General features: G+C 42.9%; 1 protein-coding gene across 2 annotated transcripts in view; it reads right to left on the reverse strand.

Moving 5' to 3' along the window:
• The window catches only part of LOC132471542 (A disintegrin and metalloproteinase with thrombospondin motifs 7), a 92422-nt gene that overhangs the window by 50018 nt on the left and 22434 nt on the right, over positions 1–19970 (reverse strand). For both annotated transcript variants that reach the window (XM_060070647.1, XM_060070648.1), the window contains 6 exons: positions 16309–16452; positions 10658–10802; positions 4234–4326; positions 3578–3723; positions 629–798; positions 284–417 (listed from right to left, as the gene is read on the reverse strand). In XM_060070647.1, the coding sequence (XP_059926630.1) occupies positions 284–417; positions 629–798; positions 3578–3723; positions 4234–4326; positions 10658–10802; positions 16309–16452 (832 nt within the window). The remainder of the gene's footprint in view (positions 1–283; positions 418–628; positions 799–3577; positions 3724–4233; positions 4327–10657; positions 10803–16308; positions 16453–19970) is intronic.

Below are 19970 nucleotides of genomic sequence, written 5' to 3' on the forward strand. Positions count from 1 at the left end.
ACTGAACCAGAGAAGTGAAAGACATTAAATAAATGGCACTCTTTGTGGAATTTGAAGCAACTTCAACCAGGACCTCATTGTTTATCCACAAGGTTTCACTTCCTGTTGTTGCTCTGGGATTGTCTCTTTTTCTTGGCCTATATTCGTTGGTATACAAGCTCTAATGGAATTTTCCTATGATGACACCACAGTGACATTAAATACGAATGACGACATATTCAAGAAAGAGACAAGGAAAAATATGAGGCATAGGAAGTTATATCGGGAGCTGTCAGTGTTGTACCTTACAAACACCATTGATGCACATGTCTCGACTAGTGTTGGTTTCGGAGCACCGCGTCCCATCAGCTACAGCATCCAGCATTTTCTCAGAGAAATGCTCATTCAGTGGACGGCAGTGCAGTTCGCATGCATAGTCTGACAAACACAAAACAAAAAAAGTTTGGATGCATGACGGCAAGTGCTGATGTCACATGATTCAAAAATTTCCCAAAAATATACAGTTCCTGAGTTAGTAAAATATTTTACATTTATGTTCTGCTGCAAAAGTAACTAACCTTTTTAACCAGTTAAAACATTTAACATGATATAACAGGCTAACCCTGTGTGTGTGTGAGCGAGCGCTGACCTCTGTTGTTTACCGCCACCCACTTGTGGAAGTTGCCCTTGTATGCCATGGTGTTAAAGTGCCCACACTGGAGGTCCCTGAAGCTGGGTAGTTCGCTGAAGCACGGCGTCTTGTTACAGGTCCTGTACCTCCTCCGCTCACCAAGACAGTACCTACCTCCATACTTTGGCCTGAATAAAGAAAACAAACGTAAAAGATTTGCTGCGTAAAGTGTGGATGTATGTACATATGTATGCATTGAAGTATGCTTTCTCTGCTGCAACCTGATAGTATTGGATTATTGAATGAATTTAAAAAATAAATTCAAGCCCATTCAAAAATCCACCAATTCCACTGATGGTTTAGAAAATGCCTTGGGTATGGTGATGCATGGTGGGAAACGGTTAATGCATGCTTTGCTTGCCAGCACCGAGCACAGCATGGCGACAAGTTTGCCTTTCCTAGTGGAGCTAAACAATAGGGCAGATTGTGGTGCAAGGTCGAACGTGTTAATAAAAATAAATAATGGATCCGTTTTTTATAGCGCTTTTCTAAATACTCAAAGACGCTGTACAAATAAGAAAGGAATACATACAAACATAGACACTCGAACTAAAGGGAAAAAATAAACACAACAATAGGCAACACATTAAAGGCACCCAGTGCAACTTTATGTAAACATTCAATGAAAAATAAACATTAAATTTCTAGTCTTTTTTACACGTAGTAAGTTTCAATAACTCCATACCATTACATATCGACATTCAAGGAGCAAAGATGAGACGTCGTTGTGTGGTGAGAACTGATAGAAAATCCTAAACAACAACAATCGCCGGTGGGGAGAAGCCATTTTTCCATTGACTGGAAGCCTGCTTTATTTATTGTAGGTTACAAAAAATAAAGAAAATGGCGGCATTGTTGTTGTTATCGATTTTGTATCAGTTCTCACCACACAACGACGTCTCATCTTTGCTGCTTAAATGTCGTTATGTAATGGTATGGAGTTATTGAAACTTACTACGTGTAAAAAAGACTAGAAATTGAATGTTTATTTTTAAGCCTCGAAAGTTGCACTGGGTGCCTTTAAGAGAGCGGCAGAGAGTGGAAGATGGCGGAGGATGATTTGTCAAATGTTGTAGGTGGTCCTGAAAAGATAGGTTTTAAGTTGACTTTTGAATGAACAGTGTATCAGAGTTTCGGATGGCCAGAGGGAGGGAGTTCCAGAGGGCAGGGGTGGCTCTTTCCCCCAGGGTGCGATACTTCATCTTGGTGATAGAGGTGAGAAGGTTGGCATCAGCGGGGCATCAGCGGAGCGTAGGCGAGTTGGGGAGTGGCGATGGAGGAGATCCGTTATGGACGAGGGACAAAGTTGTTAAGTGCTTTGTAGGTGGTGCGGAGGATCTTGAAATTGATGCGTTGTGTGAAGTTGACGGAGGATGGGAGTAATGCATTCCTCTTGAGGGGGAGTTAGTAAGCAGTCGGGCAGCAGAGTTTTGTACATATTGCAATTTTTTGAAGAATAGTGGAGGGGAGGCCATACAGAATGCTATTGCAATAGTCGAGTCTGCAAGTGATGAAGGTGTGGAGTTCTGTGTCGGCAGCTCAGGATGAAAGGGCGGGTCGAAGGCGTGCGATGTTGCTGAGGTGGAAGAAGGATGTTTTTCTGACAGTGTTTATGTATGACTTGAAGGAGAGCGTGGGGTCCATGATGATGCCCAGGTTTCTGACCAGGGGGGAGGGAGTGACAAGTGACCATCGATGCAAAGTGAGAAGTTCTGGGAGGTGGGGATGATGGTTGATGATGGTTTTGGGGCGAATATGATCATTTCAGTTTTATTGCCGTTGAGTTTGAGGAAGATGTGGTCCATCCAGGTTTTGATGTCAGTTCGACAGTTGGTGAGACTGGATAGGATGGCAGAAGTAATGGCTGTGGTGGTGATGTGTAGTTGGGTATCGTCGGCGTAACAGTGTAATTGAAGACCATGGCGGCGGATGATGTGACCTAGTGGGAGCATGTAGAGGAGGAAAAGGATGGGGCCAAGCACTGAGCCTTGGGGGACTCCATGTGAGACATGGATGGTGTGGGATTTGTGGTTGTTGATGGAGATGTATTGGAATCTTTCAGACAGGTAGGAGGTGAACCAGGAGAGGGCGGAGTCAGTGATGCCAATGGATTGCAGACGGCTGAGGATGGACTGATTGACGGTATCGAGGGCACAAATGAGGTCGAGGTGGAGGAGAATGGTGAGGGAGCCGGAGTCAGAGGAGAGTAGGAGGTCATTGGTGACTTTAAGTAGGGCTGTTTCAGTTCTGTTAGACCCATGTAAAGGGATTCAAAAGATTAATTTCCACACGAAAAAAATATATTGTTTCAAGTTCCCCCAGTTCCTCTTTCCTTTTATTCCATCTTATAATAAATGTATTTGAGAAACACAAAGATGACCTATACCACAATTTACTCCCTCAATGCCCCTACAGAGCTCCTAATAAAAAGTGCCGCATCTGTATACAAGACCACATCAAACACAAGTATAAAAGCATCCGACTTTCGAATGCAAAGGCCTATGACTTGATTGATGTGCGGTCAGCTCGTCTGCTCTTGTATTAAACGTAACGTAGGTAGACATGTCAACTCGGGAATTGAAAATCCAAGGCAGTGTTGTACATTAGTGACACAATAACTTCTCTTACGTTGTTGGGATTGCATTGTTAGTTGCAATTCATTACACCTTTAATGCCTGATAATTCATATTATTATAAATACAGAAAATGCAACACACCCTTGGCATATATAGGCCTATTGTATAGCCTAGGAAATAATATAAACAGCTCCCGACAAAAATGTCAACACAGTGCCTGGTGTCAATGAAGTCTCCATGCAGCATATATGCCAAAGGACTCCCAGCGAGAACTTAAGTCACATATAAACTGGTTATTAGGCTAGATTGATGGAGGAGTGTGGAAACGTACACTGGGTTATCACAGTCCCGGTGGGCACTCAGCACCCCTACCCCACAGGTCCGGGAACAAGCCGTCCACCCGCTCCACGACGACCAGCCTCCGTTCACACCCTCAGGTCTGTGGCCGGCTGGTATACATTCTCCCCTGAAGCACCACTGGGGGGGAGAGGAGGGGACCATCATACTGGGTTTCATCCTCACTTCCCCATAAATTACAGCTAACTGCACAATCCAATAATAATTACCCCAAAAACTTCATACAGAAGTTGTTTAAGACATGTGCTAGATAAATAAAATTCATTAATCACACACCCACACACACACGACAATCTCATCAATACCAAACTAAAAGTAAAGTTTAAAATGTTATCGTTAAAAAAGTTAATATCTGTGTCGTTTAGAAATTTTTGAATTAAACCCATCCTTAACTGAAATTATTGCTTCACAATTTGTAGACTTGATTTAACAACTTCAACAGAATCTATCTATGAAGATTCCATTAAACATCAACAAATAGCTCTTTGTGGACCTTGAACCATCTTGAACCAGGACATCATTGTTTTTATCCATAGGATTCCATTTCTGGTTGTTACTCTGGGATGGTTTCTTTTTCTTGATCTATATGCGTTAGTAAACAAGCACTATTGAGTCAATGAGCTGACTAACCTTGCCCTCGCCGCAGTTGGTTCCATCCACAGCACCGTCCATTTTAGAATGACATGTACTCCCTACAGTACACCATAATGTACTGCACACATTCTGAAAGAGGATAAACAAAAGATCCTGTCATGCACAAAATAAATATGTTCTCAGCGAGAAACATAGCTCTGGACTTGAATTACCAAGTATTTTTAAGCTACTTTATTAAGGGAGACTGCTGCAACACGTGGGGAATCTCTCGAGTGCCGCTTGTATCTTAGGGTTTACTTTGATCTTCGAACGAAATATCGTTGGTCCAACTTCTGCCCATTAGGAACAGACCGTGGCAGGATGCAGAGGTCTCAGGTTTACTGATTGAATTCTTGCCTTATCAGTCGAAAAACTGCTACTTCACATTTGACTTGTAAGGGCAGTCAAACAATATTTGCACTGAACAGAAACACTTTAACCCGAGTTAGTTTTTTATTATTATTATTGTATGCCCATCATATGCCCACTTCTCACCTCATCAGTAGCACATCTTTGAATTCTGGCTCAAACCAGGCGTTTTCAGACATGTGACTCACCGATAACTCCCTTCGTTAGACCCTTTTTATAGAGTCAAATATCCCTCAAGACAGGTTCACAATGCAGGGAGCCTGGCACAGATCTGCTCCAAGTGTTGATGAGGAGCGGTCTACGGAAGATTCTCTGGAAGCCTTTTGCAGATACAATTTGATTATTTCCCACCGCCAGCGCTTGTCCCGAGACTTCGATAAGAACCAAAAGGTCAACTTGCAGAGCTATCAAGAGACAATTACTTGTTGTTTGGGACAATCGTCTCTGGCTATTGTTAGTGTTTCCCTGACATTTCTGGAAAATATATGGACTAGCATCTTGTTTTATAAGTAAACCTTTTCCCTAAATACTGATTCTTATCCTTGGTTGTATAACATTGACTTCCAAAAAATTTTGAACACTGGATAATATTTTTTTTTATTGTTTAGGTCCACAGGAACATAACAATCTAAATGGAATTGTAAATCCTGTGAATTATGTCCTTGTTGGTATAGTTAGACACATCTGTAACATGACTATTGGAGTAATCATTTCAAAGATAAACCTAGCAATGCATTGGGAAGGTCACCTTTTCACACACACACACACACACACACACACACACACACACACACACACACACACACACACACACACACACACACACACACACACACACACACACACACACACACACACACACACACACACACACACACACACACACACACACACTCCAATATACCAATAAGATGAAAGTGGTGGAAAAAATCCTTTGGGAGAGACAATAAAAAATTATGCTTTGAGATATAGCCAGAAGGAGTATGTTTGCTAATCTCTGTCACTCTTTATCGGTCTTGTTCTACATCTCCACCACTCTCACACTCTCCTCTCCGTCTTCAAAAAATGACAAATTAAGGTCTATTCCATCCCCGACCCCAACCCCCCCAAAGCCAATCTATTGGACACATTCACAACATTCAACTCATGTAAAACCACCAATCTGGTCTGGTAACTTGGTGGGGAGCCCAATTACTGATGGCTTCATGCTGCCAGTAGCTTCAATTGACTCTGCAATCTTTCATTGAAACAAAGGCAATCAATAGAGAAGGAATCTAGTGATGAAGCAGTTTAGCCCCTTATCGATTGAGATGGCGAGCAAGGGAAGGGAATGAAAGAGAAGAAGCAAATGGAAGGTAAGTCATTCAAAATACAGTAATAAGTGGCACAGTGATCACTACTGGTGTCTGGATTACTGCTTCATTCATTGCATTCTTCATTCTTGTGTTTATTTAAATAACTACATCAAAAGCAAAGCAGCGTGTATCCCGGCCTCTAGTTGGTGTGTTTGTGTGTATTGTGTGCATACATGCGTGTGAGAGATAGAGAGAGAAAGAGAGATAGCCAGCGATACAGAGAGATGACAGAGGGAGAAGAGATGGACACAAAGGTGAGAGAAACGTTAATATAAGAGAGGGATAGAGGGAGAAGAGATGGATACAGAGGTGAGAGAAAAAAACCAGACAAGATGGGTAGAGAAGAGAACACTCACCTTATTAATCATAATGGAAAATAGAGTTGAAAGAAGAGATCAATGAAAATATATGCCCCTCTCTGATATTCCTTTGCCTACAAATTAGTTCAAAGCACAATTGCTTTTCCTCTTTCCCAGCATGATCCATCAGCTGGACAGTTGTGGAATATTAAGCTGCAGATAAAGCACCATGATCATAACAAAGGTGCTCCTGTAATGAGAAATCCAAAGAAATATGTTTTTGTTTGCAAAACACCATGCCACCGACGCCTCTAACTATGAGAGCGCTTGTCCATTACAGCTGGTGTCAGAGTAATACATGTTTATTCCCACGCATAGGCCACCTTCAGTGTTGTTTTAGTGGCAGAAATGAACACCTGCACCGACCAATAACGGATAGATTTGACCTTTTGGCAACTAAAAGATTCGGGGTGGCATATTATATATCATAAACATTTCCTGACCAGCAGATTCTTTCACTCTGGCAGCTGCAAAGACAACATACTAATAAGGAGGTCCAAACGGGTGGACCATGCTGGTACAGGATCACCGACACCTTCGCCTTTTTTCAGCTGCCATAACATAATAAGTCCCATCTGCACACGGATATCTGATGAACTGAGAGAAGCTCATCTTCTCTCAGCTCCAGCCAGGATCTTGAGTCAAGTGAAGACCCGCCTCATAATGATTGTGATTGGACAAGAGCTCATCTTTCATTCACTTGCAACCTCACAACTGAGCCCCCTCTTTGTCCTTGTTTTAAGTTTCACACAAATGGAAGGTAGCATGCACGCTATTGTTTGTCATGAGGCTGAGGTTTTGGTATACGAAGGAGGCATATCCAGCTGTATTTAATTTCTGGCTATTTAAATGGAGAGATATATCGAGAAACTCATCTGCTGCCATTTGATCATATTTCATCATGACCCTCTGGCTCTAGGATATGTGCATTTCCTGGATGCTTTGAATGGACTTGTGTGATCCAGTTTCCCCCAATATCCTGCCAATATGCAGTCCAGTATTCATCAGCAGTGCGATTAAATTCCTGATCTTTGTTCCCCTGATCTTATCTATGTGAATTTCGTAGTAGCCACACCAGAGACTCTGCTGTTTGTGGTATCTGCATCCTCCAGCCATATCCCCAACCGCATTCAGGTTTCTCTGTCCATAGATATATGTGGACACCTACCTGTTCCTTCAATCTATTCACTCTCAATGTCCCCTGTAGTTAGCTTCCTACAATGGTGGAGGAAAAACCTCCTCTAAAATGAAATATTTAAAATGGGGTATCCAATGTGTGCCAATTCCAAACAGAAAAGCATTGGTCAAATTTGTATGGTGGCTTTTTCCAATTGCTCAATATCAGAGGCGCAAGCAAGAGCATAGCCAAGGGCCAACTACTGAACTTTGGCTCCGGACTCAAGAGTCCAGATATGGCTAGCTGGAGACTGCATGGATTAATACGTTCCTATGATTGGGGTTACCCTGTTCCTAACAGTCGTACAGACAGCCATTACCAGCTCTTTAATCACCCGAAACGTATACAGCTGGTGCATATGTAGGCCTAACTCAATAGGGAGATTTGCTTGGCCTCAAATAAGTCACAAAATGTACACTTTTTTGTAGCTATTTTATAATTATATTAATAGAAACCTTCCTTTCATCGATAGCTTTTTTTTTATGTCATAGTAATGCATTGGATTGATTTGGTTATAACAAATTTCAGCACAAAGAACCTTGAGGTGGCAAGAGAAGGAAGCCCAGTTGATAACCCTGAAAGTTTTTACACTGCCAAATATGTCCTGTGTTCTCTAGCCCCCTCTTCCCCCCCCCCCCCCCAGGGTCGTGGATGGAGGCGAGACGTTCACGGTCAGGAGGCTACTCAAGGTCTGCAAGAGGGGCAGAGGGCTGCAGTATCTGGTAGATTGGAAGGGGTACAGGCCGGAGGAGAGGAGTTGGGTGCCATCCCGTTTCATTATGGACCCAACTCTGATCAGGGTCTTCCAACGACAGAAACTACTATCATGCCCTTGGCATTAACTGCAATGGTTTGTGCAGTTTCCAAGTTTCCAAGTTTAGAATAGTGTACAAGTTCAGAATAGTCCAATCCACTTCTCCTATTGTGCCTTCTACATAAACAACATTCCCAGTTTATACTGGATGACATTTCTGAAAAAAAAAGTCACATTTATTAGTGTGGTTGCTACTGCAAGCACATCTACTGTTAAGTTTTTATTCCATTTGCCAGTTTTTTGTGCAGTTAACTGCTCCTGCATACTTTCAGCTACAGAAACCATTCAACTATCAAAACATCCAGCTCTTTAACAGCATTATGGCTATCACTCAGCGTTTTTAAACTCTTTCAACTTTTTTAACTAACTAACTTAAGCTTTTTCTTTTTTTGTTTTACAATGCAAGTCAATGTGCGCTTCTCTGACACTTCAAGTACTTCAGACATTGTAACTTGGTCAATTTCCAACGTTAAATTTTGTTCAAACCATTTAAGAAATCAACACACTTGTATCTTCAATAATCTGAAAGACGAATTTCAATTATACTTTTTTCAGAATCAGTTTATGTTCCATATCGACTTTGTTTTCAGTTGGTCTCATTAGGCGAGTTTCAGATCGTCTGCATTTGCCCGCATGCATGCACGAGACTTGAGAACATCCGCCAGAACTAGTCAGAAACTCGGCAACTTCCCACAACGTCAAGTCGGACACGGGTGCACTTCTCGTTGTTTGAACAAGTATAGTTTGGGAGAGGGCACTCTTTTGAAAGGAGTTATGTCATTTCTCACGTGGAAAATTCCACATGGTAATTCCAACCAACTTTTTAAATGTCTTATGTCCTCACTTATTTGAGAGCAAATGCCCAGAAAAGCAGGCGGAAGTTGTTTACCTTAAACTACAGCGAGTTTTGAAAGCAAGGTGACTCGTCATATCGGAAGTTATCACAGGTATTTGACGTTTTTCATCCCAGAATGCATTCTGACCCATGGCAAACAAAGCCGCATGCCTCATCAAAAACAAGCCTATTGATTTACACTGAGGTAAGAGCACGGAGGACGTGCAGGCAGTGTTGCCAGATTGGGCATTTTGTCCCGCCAAATTTGACAATTTTTATGACGTTCAGGCTGCGGTGACGCTAGCGCTGACGCTAGCGCTGATGGTAGGGCGGACGTTAGCATTTTGATGATATATTTATTTTCTCTTAATAGGATCATTCAATCCATGGTCAATAGAAGTGGCTATTATCAAATGATTTGTATAAATATGGCAAAAGTGTTATGTCTTTCATCTTGACCCTATCCCAAACCAATTTGAATGTTGTTCACCTGTAAAGTTTCTGAGACAAAACATACGAGTGCATGTCTGATGCTTGAATCATGGAAACAAGCATTAGCTGGAATCACACCAAATCTGGTGTTGCGGTGATAAGAATGAGGGCTGCATCTGCGAGTTCCGTGAAGATCTTCAAACTTGATTCAAGGTGGCTTTTCAGCAAAGCTGGGAAAGTTGATTGGCTTTACTTTTTTGTCTTTAATTAGTTTTATTACCTCCTATACCTGCTTATGTTTCTTCTGAACATCCTCATAAAATAGACCTTCCGTCCTTGGAATGTTCGGCTCTGTAGTCAGAAAACCTGACTATACTCGATCTTGGAGGGGCGTAAATCTTAGGTTTCTTGGTCAAGAAACCATTGGTCGTTGGTATTTAAATTAACCATATAGTGGTTTTTTTTAGGGTTAGGGGGTTAGAGGATGCAACATATTTGCTTTGAAGAATGGACATTGCGGTTTTGTTCTCTGCAATTTGTATTGATTATTTAGAAATTAAATTTGGCTGTTCTTTTAAGGGTGTCTTCCCAGAGCATGATAATTGAGCTGCTACTTATATCAGACATTAGTATATGCTACACGTGAACCTCCTAAAATGGCGCAATAGGATTGGTTCGCAATCTCGGGATATTGGGAAATATCCCATGATTGAGATCTCAAACTCGGGATATTGTTTTCATAATGGGGAGCGCACATGACGGTCGGCTCGTCACGCTAATAAAACACAAAACAAATAAACCTCTAATAAAAACAAATAAATGCCGGCAAAAAGAGTTATCTTGTTTATTTTTGGCGTGTTCACGTATAGTATATACTAAAACAATTATTCACCTCAGGCTCCGTGAATAGTGGGGAATAGCATAGCCCAAAAAAAATAAAAAAACTGTTAATTGTTAAAAAAATTAGAAGAAATTACTCTACACTTTGATATTTTATACCAGTGAAGTAAAAATCTGAAATGTGCAATAGTGGTTATGGGGCTAAAGCTGGGAAAAACGTAAAAAAAAATGTGGTCTTACGTCTACATCGTCGCAAAGCAGAGATTGAGGTCCGTACTGCAGGCGACACTGGTGCGCAGCGCTGTACAGCAACCCCGGGGGCATGGGAGTCTGAGACAACTCGTTCCTGAGTGGTGGGTCGTCCAGGCACCAGCCCCAGCCGCGACTGTGAGAGACACACCGCTGAGAATACAGTCTTTCCAATTAACACACAAAACAAACACAAATATTGATCTGAGGTTGTTTTCGCTAGACAAGCATAACTTGGAGTAGAGGGTCAAATGAAACTGCATGGTTTTGGCGTTTAAATGGTGATCATCATCATCAATGAGACTTAAACATTATGCTGGACAACCCTGTTAAGGCAAGGGGCACTGTTTCGATCCTGTGCAGGCTATGTGTGGTGTTTTATTTACCTCTGTTACTGCTTTCTTTGCCTGTCCTATATGTCTGGTTTGGAGTTCCCACCGTTTTTATGGGTCCATGCTAAGTTAACAAATGACTCGCTTTTGAACTGCCTGCTGAAGAGCCTGAACCGATTCTAACTGGTGCCCCATTTTCTGTTGTTTTTGTTGAGATAGGGAGCTAGGCTAACCTATTGTTTTCTGTTGAACTATTTAAAAGATGATTTTATTTTGAGGTAAGTTGAATAAGCTTTTCCGTGCAGAAAAGTGCCCTCAGAGACATGTGAGGTGAGAATATGTATATATTCACGCAGCCTAGACACCCCAAAGTTTACGAATGGATGAAGGTCAGTTTGATATGACGGCACCGCTAGCGAAAATCTGAAAGAAAATGTAAAAAAAAACTTGTGATGAAGGGGCTTTTGAATAGACAGCAAATGGGAATAACAGACAGGTTAAGGATGTACCAGTCCAATAGCTGCGTGATACCCGGGTTGTGATACCCGGGATGGCATTATCTGCTCGACTCAGCGCTACATTCGATGCCCATACACTTCAGTTGAACAAGCCATTTTCGGCATTTTATTCTTTGCTGTTGTATATATAAATAAATGAAACCACAAACAGGATTCTGAATTGTAATTATGGGCTTTCTTAGAACCTAGAATGTATGGTCAATTATAGAAGTTGACAGGGTTTGGACTTTAAACTTGTTAACCTGGGCACATTCTCAGGATAATGGGTAGGCCTATGTAGAGCTATGCACGGTTTTTGAAAATCTCTGTACTGATTTCAGACTCTCACTGAGTATTCATTTGTGCAGACACCAATGCAGAGTTCTATTCATGTGCCCCCCATTGTGGCAATTTGTTGTCCCCGGCTCACTCTTACCAAAATTATCCTTATTATTTCTTCAGTTTTCCAATAAATCCGTGGTTCAATTTTGAACCAAATGTGTTTTATTTGAATCTTTTACCAAAATCATTCAGAATCTACAGCTTACCTGGGACACATCTCGTCTTATTGTCCCTCATCCCTCTGACAGAGGATTTAATAGAGGTCTTCATAGAACCCTCCAGATAAATGGATGGCAAGCCCTTCAATTCTAAGTACCAGGCAAATAATCAGTTTCCGACCCTTTTTTCAAACCTGAGAATGAACCTCTGACATGATTGATACATTTTCTAAGGGCCGTCAAGTGCGTGTGGGCAATTACAATTATCAGCGATAATTACTGAACACAGCTATTACTTGATATTATTGGCGTCTCCTTTTTGAAACTTAAATTGTTGTTTTGGCTAAATGTATTTGTCCCAATGATGCACAATCAATGTGTGCAGAACTCCTTAAATGAATCAAAATCATTGAATTAAAACTATAACCTAAGGTTGATTAAGTTGCATGGGCTCGAGTTGTCCTACTGAACGACATTTGAGAGCTTTTGGGAATAAGGATGAGATTGAAGAGGGAATTCTTCTGTCGCATCAACGGGTCTTTTAGTGTCATTTGAATCAACATTTAAACGTGTTCATTTTCCATCAAAAGGTCCTCATAAGCCCTCGCCGACTTGCTTGACAGAGAATATCATTCTAGATTAGAAACATATTTTAGTTATTTTTAGTTAGTCAGACATTCATATATTCCTATACTGCATGGAACAAAACTGTCAAATATCAAATTTTACCTTTTTACTTTAGATTAAATTCATTATATATTTATTTTAAATATGACTTGATATGATGAATGAATAGGACTTAGAGATTTCATGATAAAATTTTTTTTTTTGTCTTTTCGTTTTTTGGAGTGATCTGACTGGCTGGGGTTTTCAAGCAATCTAATTTGCCAGGGTTTTTAAGCGATCTGATTAGCTTGGTTTTCAAGCGCTGTGATTGGCAGGGGTTTTCAGGGGATCAGTCCGATCAGACAGATCGGCTAGGGTTTTCAAGTGATCGGACAGGCTGGTGGGTTTTCAAGCAATCGGATGAGCTCAGGTTTTCGAGCAATCAGACTGGCTTGGGTTTTTGAGCAATCAGACTGGCTGGTGTTTTCGAGTGGAAACAGTGGAGGACACAGTGGAGGAGACAGTGGAGGTGACAGTGGAGGTGACAGTGGAGGTGACAGTGGAGGTGACAGTGGAGGTGACAGTGGAGGACACAGTGGAGGAGACAGTGGAGATGACAGTGGAGATGACAGTGGAGATGACAGTGAAGAAGACACTTGAGGAGCCAGTGGTAGAGACAGTGGAGGAGGCAGTAGAGAGGATAGTGGAGGAGGGTGTGGAGAAGACAGTGAAGGAGGGTGTGGAGAAGACAGTGAAGGAGGGTGTGGAGAAGACAGTGAAGGAGGGTGTGGAGAAGACAGTGAAGGAGGGTGTGGAGAAGACAGTGAAGGAGGCAGTGGATAAGCCCGTAGAGGAAATAGTGGAGGATGTATTGGAAAAGACAGTGGAGGAAACACAAATAGTAGAGGAAATAGTAGAGAGAACAGTGGGGGAAACAGTGGGGAAGACAGTGGAGGAGGAATTGGAGAAGACAGTGGATGAATACATTAAAAGGAGGCGGTGAAGGAAACGGTAGGAAAAGGGAAAAAGCTTTTAGTGGACCAGCCGCTTATAGGTGGACTTTTAAAAGTGCGTGGTCAACCAAGTCGCCATTCAACCCACACACACACGTGTTCCTATGATGACAATTACAGACCTCTACATGCTTTGTAAGTGGGAAAACCTGCAAAATCGGCAGTGTATCAAATACTTGTCACACACACACACACACACACACACACACACACACACACACACACACACACACACACACACACACACACACACACACACACACACACACACACACACACACACACACACACACACATCCATTTTGTCTGGTAATGTATAATAAATTATGAACAATATATGATATTGATGGAAACAGTTTTTTAAGTATCCATAATGATTGCGTTGGGTGAAGGGGCAACACGTTTCGCCCATTTATTTGATCACTCCGCAACCACCACACATAATCCCACTCCAAACTTTTCGTGTAATTAGGGAAACCTGCAATCGCCTCGTTTTAACAAATAAAACTGCCTTATCTGTGGCAGGTATGCATATTTCAACAGGGAGGTATTTCTTGGCTGCTCTTAATTGAGCCTATATCTGTAACCCCTCTCTTTCGAGTGCCATGGTGGAAATATTACACCTGTGGAACATACTAAATCCACTGAATTACACTTAAATGTAGGTATCAAAACTAAAGTTAAAACCACAAACAGGAAGAGCCATATGCAGTCGTGTTCTTGGCTTTCCTTCAGTGGTGACTTCTCCAAACATAAACAAGGAGAAGGCATGTGTTTCAGAGCGGCATGCAAAAAAATAAATAAAGACAATAGAAACATAGATTTGTAAGATAAATATTACATGCAAGCAACATACTTTTCCCTTCTGAAGACGGTACTTTGAAGGACTCAGTTTTGATGTTGTTATGGGATTGTATACAACATGTTTGATTGCAGCGCAGTCCCAAGACAGCACTGACTCAAGGAACAAGACCGCACTAGTACGGCTGTGGTTAAGTGTTCCAACACACACTGCTTAGTTACCAATGTCCACCACATAAGACTGGACCAGTGAAGTCCCTGCAACTGTGTGGAACTTGTAAAAACATGCAGCCAACTTCTCTTTGGATCAAACAGCCTGCTAAAAAGTGGTTGAGTCACATTTAAAAAGAATGATTCGTTATGGGGCTTTGACACTGACCATTCAACAGCAGCAATTAAAATGTTACCCATCAGTGGCCCAGGACTGCATTCATGATTAGAGGATAATGAGTGTACTGGCCATTGTTGAGTGTAATGCTGTCATTCTTCACGACGCAGTTTGTGGAAACAGCAACAGTAGCTTAAGGAGCACTTGAAGCTTTTTAGACAAGCCGTTTTATATGGAGGTTCTGAAATCATTTTCATTATCAATGAAAGAGCACAGGCTTGCATGATCCAGAGGTGTCGCCTCAATATAAATTATGTTTGGGACAATGAGCACTGAAGAGGATGCTTTTAGAAGGAAATATGTGACAAGGGTGTCCCTCTTCTGCAACATGAACATGTGCTCTCCTTTCTCTCTCTCTCTCTCTCTCTCTCTCTCTCTCAACAGTGAAAGGTCATTGTGTTTATGTGCAGCACGTCTATTTGATAATAATCAAAACCAGCATGACCTTCTGCATTCCACATCATTTGCCCAACACCTACGACCCGACCTCTCCTCCTGAAACAGACTGTGTGATGGGCCCGGTGGGGGGGGGTTGACCCCATAGCAGAAGGGTGGTGGTGGGGGGGGGAGACAATAGGAACCTTTGTGCTTTACTCCACTACCCTTTTCAATGAAACAGATGGCAAAGGAGGATTCTTAAGCATGTTGCCATACTTTTGTGGATGCACTGCACTAGGTGAAGGACAAAGCCAACCACAATAAGGCTGGTGATGGACAGGGTCGACGAGTCGACATGACACAGAAGAGCAGCCGGCTAAACATACTGCCTACTGGGGGAAAGGGTATTATACTTGCCCTGCACTGACCTGCCTGGGGGAAAGAAATCCTGACATGGAGACGTGGATTAAGATGGAAGATGAAAGGGGAAGCGGTCGAAACGAGAGCAGGAAGAAATAATAAGAGCAGAGGGGAAGTCTAACGAGCTTCGTAAAAGGGTCTCTTGGAAACAATTCCTTGTTTTCAAGGTGACTCGTAATGTTTCTAAGAGCCACTTAATGTTAATCTCCTATTCATACCTTAGATCAACAATATAAACATTTACGATGATAGGTTCTTCTCTTTTCCATTGTGATTATTCTACTGCTCAGCAGAGCAGACATGGCCCTTTGATTCTTTCACAGTAACGTTGAAGTGAATTTGTAACACTCTTTTTGTAAGTGAATGATATGGTGGAGATAAGACTAGAAAAAAGGGGAGGGGAAAGGACGAGTGAATGTGGGGAAGCAGAATGGAAGATGAAGGTCAACACTAATACCGTTGCCTCAATTTCCAATAGATTTTTAGCAAGACGTATTTTTTGAGCACCATTTAGGTTTCCATTGCTTAATTTAACTGTATCTACAAAGAAAACCAATATTCATATTAAAGTCATGCTTATCAAAGCCCACAGCTTGATCATCCATAAGGGCTCCCCATGAGACCCCTACTACTGCTGCCAGACCCCTACAGAGATCAGCTGGTAACCCCCACTGGCTCCTACAGCCTCAGATGTTCCTATGGCTTACTCCAGGAACCGGGTGATGTACTGGCGACTGCAGCGGGACCAGCTGGGCAGCAAGGTGCCGTACAGCAGCTGGGGAGACATGATGAACGGCTTCTTCCCGATGGGCTCGCAGTCGTTGCTGTTGCCATCATGTTGAATCCCAAAGCTGTGAAAGAATCACGACACACACAAACAAACACGGTGCACAAATTGATCAGGGTGGACAATAAGACCAACAAACACTTGCTTTTGAAATATATTTCCACACACACACACACACACACACACACACACACAGGAGAACAAGTATTTGATACACTACCGATTTTGCAGGTTTTCCCACTTACAAAGCATGTAGAAGTCTAATTTTTTATCATAGGTACTCTTCAACTGTGAGTGACAGAATCTAAAACAAAAATCTAGAATATCACATTGTATGATTTTTAAGTAATTAATTTGCATTTTATTGCATGACAAGTATTTGATACATCTGAAAAGCAGAACTTAATATTTTGTACAGAAACCTTTGTTTGCAATTACAGAGATCACACGTTTCCTATAGTTCTTGACCAGGTTTGCACACAATGCAGCAGGGATTTTGGCCCACTCCTCCATACAGACCTTCTCCAGATCCTTCAGGTTTCGGGGCTGTCGCTGGGCAATACGGACTTTCAGCTCCCTCCAAAGATGTTCTATTGGGTTCAGGTCTGGAGACTGGCTAGGCCACTCCAGGACCTTGAGATGCCCTGGGTCGTCGTCATGCTGGAAGACCCAGCCACGACCCATCTTCAATGCTCTTACTGAGGGGAAGGAGGTTGTTGGCCAAGATCTCGCGATACATGGCCCCATCCATCCTCCCCTCAATACGGTGCAGTCGTCCGGTCCCCTTTGCAGAAAAACATCCCCAAAGAATGCCGTTTCCACCTCCATGCTTCTAAGGTTGGGATGGTGTTTCTGGGGTTGTACTCATCCTCCTTCTTCCTCCAAACACGGCGAGTGGAGTTTAGACCAGAAAGCTCTATTTTTGTCTCAGACCACATGACCTTCTCCCATTCCTCCTCTTGATCATCCAGATGGTCATGGCAAACTCCAGACGAGCCTGGACATGCGCTGGCTTGAGCAGGGGGACCTTGCGTGCGCTGCAGGATTTTAATCCATGACGGCATAGTGTGTTACGAATGGTTTTCTTTGAGACTGTGGTCCCGCCTCTCTTCAGGTCATTGACCAGGTCCTGCCGTGTAGTTCTGGGCTGATCCCTTACCTTCCTCATGATCAATGATGCCCCACGAGGTGAGATCTTCCATGGAGCCCCAGACCGAGGGAGATTGTCCGTCATCTTGAACTTCTTCCATTTTCTAATAATTGCGCCAACAGTTGTTGCCTTCTCACCAAGCTGCTCGCCTATTGTACTGTGGCCCATCCCAGCCTTGTGCAGGTCTACAATTTTATCCCTGATGTCCTTAAACAGCTCTCTTGTCTTGGCCATTGTGGAGAGGTTGGAATCTGTTTTGAGTGTGTGGCAGGTGTCTTTCATACAGGTAACAAGTTCAAACAGTTGCAGTTAATACAGCTAATGAGTGGAGAACGGGAGGGCTTCTTAAAGAATAACTTACAGGTCTGTGAGAGCCGGAATTCTTACTGGTTGGTAGGTGATCAAATACTTATGTCATGCAATAAAATGCAAATTACTTAAAAATCATACAATGGGATTTTCTGGAATTTTATTTTAGATTCCGTCTCTCACAGTTGAAGTGTACCTATGATGAAAATTACAGACCTCTACATGCTTTGTAAGTGGGAAAACCTGCAAAATCGGCAGTGTATCAAATACTTGTTCTCCCCACTGTGTACACACACACACACACACTTATTCTTCTTTTGTTGTCCATCGAGTCCGATGATGATGTCCATCTTTGTCTTTTACCGGTAAGTTCTCTGATGGCTAAATAGCCCAATCCTGGATCCACAGGCTCTGTTGCAGGTGGGGCATGTATACATGGTATTGGTGTTGCTGGCAGTCATGGGTGTGGGTGTGTTTCTCCTGAGCCTTCTTTGATGTCTTCTGGCAGTCCTTTCTTCCTCCAATGTATTGGTCCCATCTAGACACAGCTGCCGCCAGGTGTTGCGGTCAGCAGCCATGTTCTCCAGGTCTCCAGGTTTTATTTTGCACTTTTTAAGCGCCACTTTCATCTGGTCTTTAAAGCGTTTCTTTGGACCTCCAGCAGAGCGCTGACCTTGGTGTAGCTGGCCATATAACACTCTGCGGGGCAGACGGTTGTAGGGCATCCTTGTGACATGCCCCAGCCAACGCAGTTGGTGCCGAGTGATTGTGGCCTCAATACTTTTGCAGCCTGTCCTCCCAAGGATCTCAGTGTACGGCACTCGGTCACGCCAAGTGATTCCTAGGATGTGCTGCAGACAGCGGATGTTAAACTGTTCCAGGGACTTGATGTGGCGGCTGTAAGTAACCCAGGCTTCACAGCTGTAGAGGAGGGTGGTGATGCAGATTGCTTGGTAGACACTGATTTTTGTGTTTAAATTAAGGTTCTTGTTCTGAAAAACCCGGCGCCTGAGTCTCCCATAGGCAGCTGATGCTTGATTTAACCTGTTTTGGACCTCACTGTCAATGCTGTTGTCTCCAGATATAATGCTCCCCAGGTATCTGAAAGATGGAACAACCCTGCTACAGTGAAGATGGGGGGTGTGGGTGGGATGTTGGTACTCCATTGGCAGATTACCTCTGTTTTGGCTGTATTGATCAACCCCATCCTGCTGTATGCCCTAACTGCTGCATCTAGAACAGACTGGAGGCCTTGTGGAGAGTGAGATACAATAGCACAATCATCTGCATACTGCATCTCAAGTATCCTTACTTTATGCAGTTTGGTTTTTACCTGCAGCCTCCTGATGTTAAAGAGGTTACCATCCAGCCTATACTCTACTGTCACCCCACTGTTTCCTTCAATCCCCTTGTGGAGAAGCTGGGTGATGCATAAGAGGAAGATGTTAAAAAGCATTGGTGCCAACACACACCCTTGTCTTACCCCTGTGCACACTGGGAAAGGGCTAGACTCTTGACCTCTTATGGACACCCTAGCAGTCATTCCATCATGAAATTGACGGAGGATGTTGACGAACTTGATGGGGCAACCAATCAAGCCTTCGAAGCATCACCTTGGCCAGGACCTTGCCTGCCACAGCAAGAAGTGATATGCCCCTATGGTTAACTTACCACAGATGGCCTTATCACCTTTGTTCTTAAATATGGTAACAATGCTGGCATCTCTCCATTGTTGTGGGATGTTTTCATCAGCCCAAACCTTGGTGATGTACTGGTGTAATGTTCTTGTGCACAGATACCCTCCCTGTTTAAGCAGTTCTGCAGGGATATTGTCAGAGCCGGGAGACTTGTTATTCTTCAGGGTGCGGACAGCTGACAGAACTTCCAGGAAGGTTGGAGGTTGGCTTAGGTGGTCCATAGGGGGAAATTCAGGCAGTTCCTTCAAGATAGTGAAGTCTGCATCAGAATTCTGATTCAGCAGGGGGTTAAAATGCTCAGCCCACCTCCCTAGGATGCTATCCTGGTCTTTCAGGACTTTAAGCCCATCTGCTGATTTCAGGGGATTGATGCAGTGACTTCTTGGGCCGTAGATAGACTTCACTGCGTTGTAGAAATTGTGCCCA

The sequence above is a fragment of the Gadus macrocephalus genome, chromosome 14 (genome assembly GCF_031168955.1).
Source record: "Gadus macrocephalus chromosome 14, ASM3116895v1".
Taxonomy (NCBI): Eukaryota; Metazoa; Chordata; class Actinopteri; order Gadiformes; family Gadidae; genus Gadus; species Gadus macrocephalus.